The sequence below is a fragment of the Pteropus medius genome, unplaced genomic scaffold (genome assembly GCF_902729225.1).
Source record: "Pteropus medius unplaced genomic scaffold, Ma_sr-lr_union100, whole genome shotgun sequence".
Classification (NCBI taxonomy): domain Eukaryota; kingdom Metazoa; phylum Chordata; class Mammalia; order Chiroptera; family Pteropodidae; genus Pteropus; species Pteropus medius.
In genome coordinates this window covers 3,887,912-3,897,713 of record NW_024345600.1, presented here as the reverse complement: position 1 = coordinate 3,897,713, position 9,802 = coordinate 3,887,912, and the positions used below count along the sequence as shown (strand labels likewise).

Genomic DNA, 9,802 nt, shown 5'->3' with positions numbered 1-9,802 from the left:
ATGTGTAATTGAAAACTAAAGTTTTCCTTGTGTCCTGATAGTCCACAAAAGAGCTGTCACGTCTGTGTGCATGTGCCCCCATGTGCTCTGGACCAAGGAAGATGGCCCGTGGAAAATGAGAGGCTCCAGAACTACCTAGGTTCATACCCTGTACTACCATTTAAAGGGTGTGTGACCTTGAAGTTAACTTCTGGGCTGTAGATTTCTCTTGTACAAAAATAAAGATATCTTAATAGAGTTGGGAAGATAAAACTAGTAAAATGCTTGGAACAGTTTTTAACAGGTACTAAGCACTACCTTAGTATTTATTTTAAGGCTTTAGGTGGTTTTTTTGTTGTTGTTGTTGTATTAAATTAGAATGGAAGATGTCCTCCCAACCTAGGCAGAGAGGAACCTTACCTGACAGGCTGAACAGGGGTCTGGGGGGTCAAGGGAGAGGGTTTCCTAATCAAAGGGTTGGTAGTAGGTAAATACCCCGGAATTCCTTGACTTTGAGACAAGAGGTACGGCGGCGGGTCCCAGGGAGAGGGCCCCATTATGTGACGTCTTGGTTTGAGGGGAGTGGGCGCCTTTTAGGCACTAGTTTTTCCTACTGAAATCAGTCAAAAAGCCATGAACAGAAAAGGGGAAACGGAAAACGATTCCGCCCCATCTCCTTCGCCCGAGTATGAGCAGAGCTGTCCGGCCCCAAATTTCACCCGGCCGCAGCTCGGTCAAACCTGCGCGCGTTCCCAAAGCGCCCGTACGTTCCGAATTCTGCGGCAGACAGGAAGCGACCGGAAGAGGCGGGGCCCCGAGGCGAGCGCGCTCTTTGCGCCTGCGTGAAACGTTTTCTAGGACAGTGGTGTCGGAACGCTAACTTCGAACTGCACGTGGAGTGCTGCACCTGGTACCGAGAGGGCGTCTCGGGCCTGGATCCACTTTCAGGTGTGTCTAGGCGTCGGGGGGCTCTGGAAGAAGTCGAGGAAGGGAACACTGATCTGGGCTGGGGCATGAAGTAGGAGACGCAGTACAAACGGCGTGGAGTCTGGATGTCATCGTGGAATGGAGATTTGGTCAGCCCTCGAGGGGCTCTTGGGGGGTGCCGAGTCGAGGTTCTATTCAAAGAGCTGCCCCTTTTCACTCTAAAACGCTAAGTCTGCGGTCTGCCTTTCCCTTTTCAACACGCGCGACGACTCCTTTTCTCATTTTTCTTTTCCCCAGTACCATGGGGCGCAAGTTGGACCCTACGAAGAAGGAGAAGCGCGGGCCGGGCCGAAAGGCCCGGAAACAGAAAGGTGCCGAGACCGAACTCGCCAGATTCTTGCCTGCAGGTAAGGGTCAGGCATGCCTCCTGATTCTCCAGCTTTTATGCCGTCCTTTCATCCGTGTTCATAACCCCTTCCGTTTTTTTTAATTTTTATGTTCACTTTCTGTTCAAGTGGAATTTTCTTTGTATGAGTTATTAGAAAATAATGGAAGAAATGTTCACTGTTATCAGCATTTAGAACCTAGAGAAGATGCAACAGGGACACAAGTACCTGTCCAGGAAGAGGGCTGTTTAACACTGAGGGAGTTCAGAGGAAGGGAGGGGAGGATCCTGTGCAGTTAGAAAACTTAAAAGATTTTAAGGAGTGGGATTTTGGAAAATGGATAACATCTGGGCAAGTGGAAGTTGGAAAGGGGATAGGCCAGTTACTGTGAACTGCATTCTGAAGGGGTTGGAGATGGAAAAGTACAAATCTGGTCCCCATGTAGTGAGTAGTCTAAAGCATGGAAGACTCGGTGGGAGAGAAGAGTGGACAGGTAGTTTGTGTTGTGCATTGGATAAAAGGTGCAGTTTATTGAGATATTAGCAAATAGTAGGTACTATACCAAACCCTTTGGACACATTGTATCAATTTGTTCTCTTAGTGCCCTGTGAGAAAGGCACTGTTATGGAAATGGAGGATGAGAAGTTAAGTAACTTGCATACAGTTACAAAATTACAGGATTTAGATTTAAACCTTTTATTTCTTGGAGCATGTATGAAAAACAGCAGTTGTAAAGGTAAAATCTGTTGCGGTTGGTAACCAATTGAGAGTAAAGGACAGAAAGAGTAATTTTTGAATCTGTGTTATCAGAATGGTAATGATGCTATTTATTGAAATTAGAAGTCTAGAGGGAGGCGCAGTTTGGATTTGGTTGATGAGCAACCAGATGGAAATCATTTCCTTTACATTTCTTATCCAGTTCCTGGTAAAAGCACTGTGGAACGAGTTAGAACTGACTCCCTTTCATTAGTGTACTAATTCTCTCCACACTTTTATTCCTCTCCCCTGTTCTTTTTCATTTCCTCTGTAATCTCCTGTTCTGCCTCTTTATTTTTATTTATTATTTTTTTTATTTTTTTGCAGTTGGTGATGAAAATTCCAAGAGACTATCTAGTCGTTCTCGAAAGAGGTAAATGTGTATGTCCAGACTTACGTAGATTAAATTGGTGCTGTTCATCTTCAGCCATAAGATCCTATGTGATCGTGCTGATGGAAAGGGCCATTTGGGGACTGTCACATTTCTCTGTGATGGGAAATGGCAGAACCTGGAGGTATGTTCCATTTCCTTACTCCTTATATTTTTTTCAGGGCAGCTAAGAGGAGGTTGGGCTCTGTTGAAGCCCCTGAGATGAAGTATCCTGGGGCCAACACATTGCCTGGAAAGCTACCAAAAGGTTAGTGAAAATAGGAGCTACGTGCTCTGTGAGTCATCCTCTGGGGCCTGAGTAGGAAAGGGTTTGCTGAGCATTTCTGGAGTGAAAGGAACAACCAAAGGACATTCTTGGAGGTAGAAAGTACAGGTTCCATCAATGTGTGGCTACCATCAGTCCAGGATTCTTCAAACTTTTAGGGATCTCTGCAGGAGCTGTCCAGACACCTGATAAGAAGGGAGCCCAGTCCTTATATAACACTGCTCAAGGCAAAAAGCGCCCAGCACCAGCCCATAGCAGTGATGAGGAAGAGAAGGAAGACTCTGAAGAAACTGGTGTGGTAAACCAGGGGGACCTCTGGGGCTCCGAGGACAGTGATGCTGATATGATAGATGACTATGGCGCCGACTCCAACTCAGAGGATGAAGATGAGGATGAAGGTGAAGAGGTGAGATTTATCTTTTTGGGTGTTCAGGAAGAGATCCCTTCTTTTTAGAGTCTTTCCAGATCCTTGAGACTATCCCTCAGTGACAAAGATAAACCTGAGTAGAGAAAAGGGATTTTAGTGTTCTATCACTGTTTTCCTGTCACCTTATGTCTTTTCATTGGTGCACATGGAAGTTTAAAAGAGTTGTAGGTTAGAGCATTTTAAAATTTGAGTGAGCTCAGTGCTGGTGAGTATGTGGTAAGATGGACACTTGCATGCCCCACTCACTATAGGGAATAGAAATGCAGACACGTCTTTTATAAAACATTTGATATCTGAGAACCTTAAAAAAGTTTAACTTTTGACCTAGTAATTTTTTTTTAGAAGAGTGATCTAAAATGTGGACAGATATTTACTGAGGTGTAAGAAGTTACTCATGTATTCCACAATTAGTATGCGAGTGTGTTATTAGAAAAATTCAAGCAATGTGCAGTTGCAAAGAATAAAAATAAAGTTCTCATTTTGCACTCTTGTCTTACAACTTCCTCTTTTTTGTACAGAGTTCTTTTTGTGAGATTTGCGGGCACCCTGTGGACTATAATGCCCAAAACTCTGGAAAATTCCAAAATACCCAATAGGCATAAGTAAATTATGATTCATTCATATATTAAATTAACATATGGCCATTATGTCTGAAAATACTTGTGATCCAGTGAATGAGAAAATGTAGGGAACAAATTTGAAAATGCTTTGTGGTTTTAACTTTGTGAAAAATATAAAGTCTGGAAGAAAATATGACAGGATGGATGCCCAAGGGCAGTTTTTGTCCCCTACATATATATACAGGTGTGTGTTCATGTTTTACACTTTTTAAAGGAAAAGAAAATATGAAAGTAGATAGACCAATATGACAAATCCTTTAAATACATCACTTAGTTTCAACAGTGATCAATATTGTGCCACTCTTATATTTGCGTTTTTAGGTTCTGTGTTTCCTTATGAGAGCAAGTATTACATTTGTATTTATGAAAAAATAAAATACAGAGATAGAAAGTGCTAGTCGAATAGCAGGCTTTGCATCACCAGCCCCTTGTCTCTTTTTTCAGTTGCTGCCTATTGAAAGGGCTGCTCGGAAGCAGAAGGCCCAGGAAGCTGTTGCTGGGTGAGTTTTGGAAACTTTAGGATGGAAAATAGAGGCTGAGGTGAAAGAAACTGTGAGGAAAGAAGAAGTGTCTGTTTTGATCTGTGAATCACTCTGTTCCTGGACCTGTTTTTAGGAGCCAGTGGAGTGAGGAAGAGACTGATGAAGAGGAGAAAGAGCAGAAAGTGTCCCCTGAGTCAGGCTCCCAAAAGGATGATGAGACAGATGGGGGCCTGCAGATCAATGTAGATGTGGAGGAGCCTTTTGTGCTGCCCTCTGCTGGGGAGCTGGAGCCGGATATCCTTTCAGTGCAGGGTGAAGGGTTGGGGAAGGTGCTTGTGAGAGGGGATTACCAGGCCCTGGGACATTATGAAACAGTTCCTTAACAGGTCCACATGCCCAGGCTCCAGACTTGCAACGAGTTCACAAGCGCATCCAAGATATAGTGGGAGTGTTGCGTGATTTTGGGACTCAGCGGGAGGAAGGTCGGTCTCGAGCTGAGTATCTGCACCGGCTTCAGAGAGATCTGGCCACTTATTACTCCTATGGAGACTTCCTGCTTGGCAAGCTCATGGACCTCTTCCCTCTGTCTGAGGTACTGAATTGTCAGTCTAATGCCCCTTCTTTTCTTTTCTCACCTTGTCTCTTCTTAACCTGTGTAAACAAAGCAGTCATCCTTTTATCTCTCTGCTCTTCTGTCTGAGCTCCTTGGCCAGCCTGATTTAATTGCTTCCTGTCATCTTGCTTTTCCAGCTGGTGGAGTTCTTGGAAGCTAATGAGGTGCCTCGGCCCATCACCCTTAGGACCAATACCTTGAAAACCCGGCGCCGAGACCTTGCTCAGGTGAGTTGTGGGTTTTGAGGTTTCCTTATCCCTGAGAGGTGCCGTCCCACCCTGACTGGGCTGGGTCTTAATACCTAAGTATTTGTTGGTACTGGCACAATCTCTCAGGAGGCAGACCTAGACAGGCCTAGTGTCATGTGAGTCTGTCTGACCGGCCCTGAGCCCAGGACCTCTGTGAAGCGGGGCACTCATCACTTTAGTCTCTGCTACCTGTGACAGAGTTGAGACATATAAATCAGGATAAAAGTGCTGCCTCATAAGTGAGAGGGAGTTATCTGCCTTTTAGATTATTGAGAAGCTGGCGAAACTAATTCCTGTCTCCAGAAAAAGACATAGCACACATGCACAAACAGTATGTTAAGCTCATCGTTTCCAAGGGTTCAGGCACCGCAGGCTAGAGGCCCCATTCTAAAGTAAGTGTTGTGGCCCTGTGTGTTGTGTATCTCCTTGTACGAAGATAACCTGATAATTATCTTTAATGTTCTCTAACCAATTGCATTAAATATTAGGGTGGTAAGGGGGCTGAGCCTCTTGGAAAATCAGAGTCCACCTTTAGGAAATAACAGCTGAAGCTGGCAATCTGCTCCTTTGATATGACATTCAGTCCTTGAGTTAGAGCCTGAGCCTAATGAAAATGACACCAGGGCACGAAATGGGACAGGAGAGTAGAAATTGAGTCAAGTGAGTCTCTTGATGATTGCGTCTGCCTGAGAGCTAGGAGTTGTGCCACAGACTTCCTGACAGGACCAGGTTTTCATAGCTCCATCTGTTTTCTGTTTATAGTTGCCTATGACATTTTAAAAGTCTTCATTCTTATCCTCAGGCGCTGATCAATCGTGGAGTTAATCTGGATCCCCTGGGCAAGTGGTCAAAGACTGGACTAGTGGTATATGATTCCTCAGTGCCCATTGGTAAGCATTCCCTGCCCAGTAGCCCTCTGCCCCTACCCTTGTTCTAGCATGTCATAGCATGTCCCAGCATGTTACTTCCTCCACAGGTGCTACTCCTGAGTACCTGGCTGGGCACTATATGCTGCAGGGAGCCTCCAGCATGTTACCTGTCATGGCCTTGGCACCCCAGGAACATGAGCGGATCCTAGACATGTGTTGTGCCCCTGGAGGAAAGACCAGCTACATAGGTACGAGAAGGGCAGGCAGGTGTAGGATTCATCTGGCTCTCTGCTTTTGAAAGTAGATGGCGTCAGTGACTTGCTAGGAAATAGTACACAGGCAGCTAGCAGAGTGGTGAGAAGTATAGGCTCTGGAATCAGCCCATGTTCCAACCCCATGGGTGCCACTTACTATGCATAGGACCTTGGGTAAGCCCCTGATTCTCTTGTCACCTGTAAAATGGGGTAGTAATTGTGCTTGGCTTGGTCATTATGTTATGCTTGGGCTCTGAGGGTTGAAATATGCTTATAGAGGTTCTTGGCATGTTGTTCATTCAGCACATATTATTAGTCATACGATTTTATTATGCTATTATCACTTAAAAGAAGTAATTTAGTCTGTAGGATCAGAGAGATGTTCAGTAAAAATGGAAAAGCCACATTGGTGGGCTTGCTCATCATTTGGAGCCGGTGCAGACTGGGGAGACTAATGCAGTAGGCAGTGGGGGATGGGGCTTTTTGAGAGTGAAGTTTGCCTTGAGGTGCTGAGACTTCACCTGTGGATTCCCGGATCGGAGGTTGGCTTGCAAGTGTCGGGGCAGAGGGGCTGACTGCTGAGCACTATGCCCTCCCTCCCCTCAGCCCAGCTCATGAAGAACACGGGTGTGATCCTTGCCAATGATGCCAATGCTGAGCGACTCAAGAGTGTCGTGGGCAACCTGCACCGGTTGGGAGTCACCAACACTATTATTAGCCACTACGATGGGCGCCAGTTCCCCAAGGTGAGACTCCCCTCTGTGCATCTCTTGAGGTGTCATCCAGTTCACCTGCTCCCTTGCTGACATCAGACTGTTGAGACTTGCCCCTAGGAAATAAATGGTACTATACAGATGACCAAAAACATCTGATTAACCTACCCTTTTTCCCTAGGTGGTGGGGGGCTTTGACCGAGTACTGCTGGATGCTCCCTGCAGTGGCACTGGGATCATCTCCAAGGACCCAGCTGTGAAGACTAACAAGGTTAGGAGTTGGGGTAGGGGCAGTTGAGAGGTCTTGTCTGCGGCTTGCAGAGCTGGAATGGGAGGTGGAGGGGCACTCTGAGCAGTCAGTAGCTCACCTCTCTTCCTGAGGCTGCCTTTTGAAATTCTGACACCCTTGGGTCTCCTTCCTGGGACAGGATGAGAAAGACATCCTGCGTTGTGCTCACCTTCAGAAGGAGTTGCTCCTGAGTGCTATTGATTCTGTCAATGCCGCCTCCAAGACAGGAGGCTACCTTATCTACTGCACCTGTTCCATCATGGTGAGGCCTCTGCCATGGCAGAGCAGGAGGGCAGGGCTGGGAGACTGCTCCTTAGGGCTTCTTTCAGCTCTAGCTCTTCTTTTCCTTCCATCTTCATCTCCCCCACATATCCAGGTGGAAGAGAATGAGTGGGTGGTAGACTACGCTCTGAAAAAGAGAAATGTGCGGCTGGTGCCCACAGGTCTAGATTTTGGCCAGGAGGGTTTTACCCGCTTTCGAGAGAGGCGCTTCCACCCCACTCTGCGTTCCACCCGCCGTTTCTACCCTCACACCCACAATATGGATGGTTTCTTCATTGCCAAGTTCAAGAAATTCTCCAATTCTATTCCACAGTCCCAAACAGGTAAGTGACCTGCTCTCTGTGCATTATCACTACCTTCGCTCATTCTGTCTTTCAAGAGGCTTTATAGTGTGACTGTAGGTTAGGGAAGGATTTCTCCCGCCCTTAGGCAGCCTTTATCTGCTCGGATGAGAGACTCATTTCATCCCAACTAGACTTGTTCCTGAGCCTGGACCCCTTTTGAGTATGTTAGAGTGTTCTGTGGATGGAGGCCTTTTCCTTTACCCTGCCAAGTTGCTGAGCTCGTTTGGCACTAAATGTTTTCTCTGTGGGTTGTGGTTTCTCTTCCTTCTTGGCCCAGGGTTGCCTTACTGGTAATGTACCTCTGCTGGTCCAGCATTGTCAGCACTGGGTTGACATATGACTCCTCAAAACTATCAGCAGTTCTCTGAGCCCATCACACTAATTGCAGATTGTTTTCTCAGCCATCTTGAGTTTGGCCTGTGTCTCAAGGCGGGAGGGTGGGGGTTTTTGAAACAGGCTTGAGAGGTCTGCTTGCTGAGCTATAATCCTGGATTTAGTTGGAAGAGGGAGAGGTGAGCTTCTCTGGATAAAAACTATGTGATTTATTGAATTAATTTTTTTAAAATAAATAATGCTCCTCACAAAAGTTGTATCTGATTGTTAACAAAAACCTTAAGAAATAGTTAAAATTCGTTGTAACTTTAAAAGTCCATATATAACATGTCAGTCCTCATTATGTCTTTCTAACTTATCTTAGTTGGTGTGTGTGCCTCCTTATTTACCTGCATCTCCTCAAAGTGCACAAGAAAAATGTCTTAGACTAAAAAGGAAAAAAAAGCCCAGTGCTTCAGGTTTATTCAGGATTCACCTCTTCCTTAGAGTGAGGGCACAGCTGTCCTCAAGGGAACGCTGTCCTCAAGCGGGTGCAGCTTCCTCTAAAAACCTTTTGATCAAGGATGGGTAGTGATCCCTTCTCTTTAATGCAAGGTTCAAATATGACTTGAGTGAAGGCCAGGTGATATTAAGTAATATGAATCTAGGTTATGTGCTCTAAGGCTCTGTCCTAATTGTGTACAACATTTGGCCGAGAGAGTACCCAGGCAGTGTCCTTATTTTAATGCTTCTACTTGTCTCTTCCACTAATGATCAAGACCCAGTAATGAGTCCTAGTTTCTCAAAACATCTGTTTAATTTTATCCCCAGGAAATTCTGCAACGTCCACCCCTGCAGGCCTAGACTTGCCTGACCCAAAAGGTCAGGTGACCCCCAAGCCTGAGAACAGCATCCAGCCTGCCAAGAAGGTGAAAATGGCTGTGAAAATAAAGCAACAGTTGCAGAAACAGCAACATCCCAGGAAGGCCTTCTTCAAGAAACAGAATGGCATCTCCAAAGGAGCAGACTCTGAATTGTCTACCGTACCTTCTATCACAAAGGCCCAAGCTTTCTCCATGCTCCAGGATAGCAGTCAGCCAGCTGAAAAGGCCACAGTGATAAGAGAACCAAAAATGACCAGGAGACTAAAGCAACAGTCACCTAAACTGCAGTCTTCCAAGAGAGTTGCCTTCCAGAAGAAGAATGCTCCTCCTAAGGGCATGGACACAGAGACAACCCCTGTGCTATCCCTCTCCAAGACCCAGGCCACTCAGAAGCCTGAGAACTGTGTTCAGCCCCTTGGATCTTCCCAAGGGTCTGAGAAAGTAAAGCAGCAGTTGCCAGAGCAGCCTTCTAAGAAAGCTGTCTTCCAGAAGCAGAATGGCAGGCGCAAGGGACTTAAGACTCCCACCATGTCCGCACTTGGTTCCAGCCGGCCGCCTCCAGCAAAGAGGAGAAAATCTCAGTCCAGAGGCAGCAGCTAGCCACTGCTGTTTTAGACGAGTGGTTGAAATTAGACTGGGGTGGCTCCTTGCCATTATCACTCTAAACCTCCGAGGATGGCTGTCCCACTGCATATGAAATTTAATATACATTTTGCAATGTCTGGTGGCTGTGTGTTTCTTGAGGGGACTGGGTACTGGCT

The 9,802-nt window shown here is 46.1% G+C and overlaps 1 protein-coding gene across 2 annotated transcripts; it reads left to right on the top strand.

Moving 5' to 3' along the window:
- The first annotated feature begins 760 nt into the window (after positions 1-760).
- NOP2 (NOP2 nucleolar protein) lies at positions 761-9,763 on the top strand. Of its 2 annotated transcripts, none has more exons than XM_039874141.1 (16): positions 761-927; positions 1,204-1,313; positions 2,376-2,421; positions 2,601-2,686; positions 2,863-3,110; positions 4,196-4,251; positions 4,367-4,527; positions 4,626-4,825; positions 4,984-5,073; positions 5,897-5,984; positions 6,071-6,211; positions 6,824-6,963; positions 7,112-7,201; positions 7,359-7,481; positions 7,596-7,824; positions 8,989-9,763. In XM_039874141.1, the coding sequence occupies exons 2-16, from the start codon at positions 1,208-1,210 to the stop codon at positions 9,639-9,641; spliced, it is 2,457 nt and encodes an 818-aa protein (XP_039730075.1). In that variant the 5' UTR covers positions 761-927; positions 1,204-1,207; the 3' UTR covers positions 9,642-9,763. The 2 variants fall into 2 exon arrangements, with proteins under 2 accessions (XP_039730075.1, XP_039730076.1); XM_039874142.1 differs by having other exon boundaries at positions 2,875-3,110; positions 8,989-9,759.
- The last annotated feature ends 39 nt before the right edge of the window (positions 9,764-9,802 follow it).

Excerpts from the sequence above, each read along its gene's own strand:
- NOP2 (XM_039874141.1), top strand. The coding sequence starts at position 1,208 with ATGGGGCGCAAGTTGGACCCTACGAAGAAGGAGAAGCGCGGGCCGGGC. Across the intron at positions 2,687-2,862 it reads GCCTGGAAAGCTACCAAAAG|GGATCTCTGCAGGAGCTGTC; the intron begins GTTAGTGAAAAT and ends TCAAACTTTTAG. Across the intron at positions 7,825-8,988 it reads TATTCCACAGTCCCAAACAG|GAAATTCTGCAACGTCCACC; the intron begins GTAAGTGACCTG and ends TTTTATCCCCAG.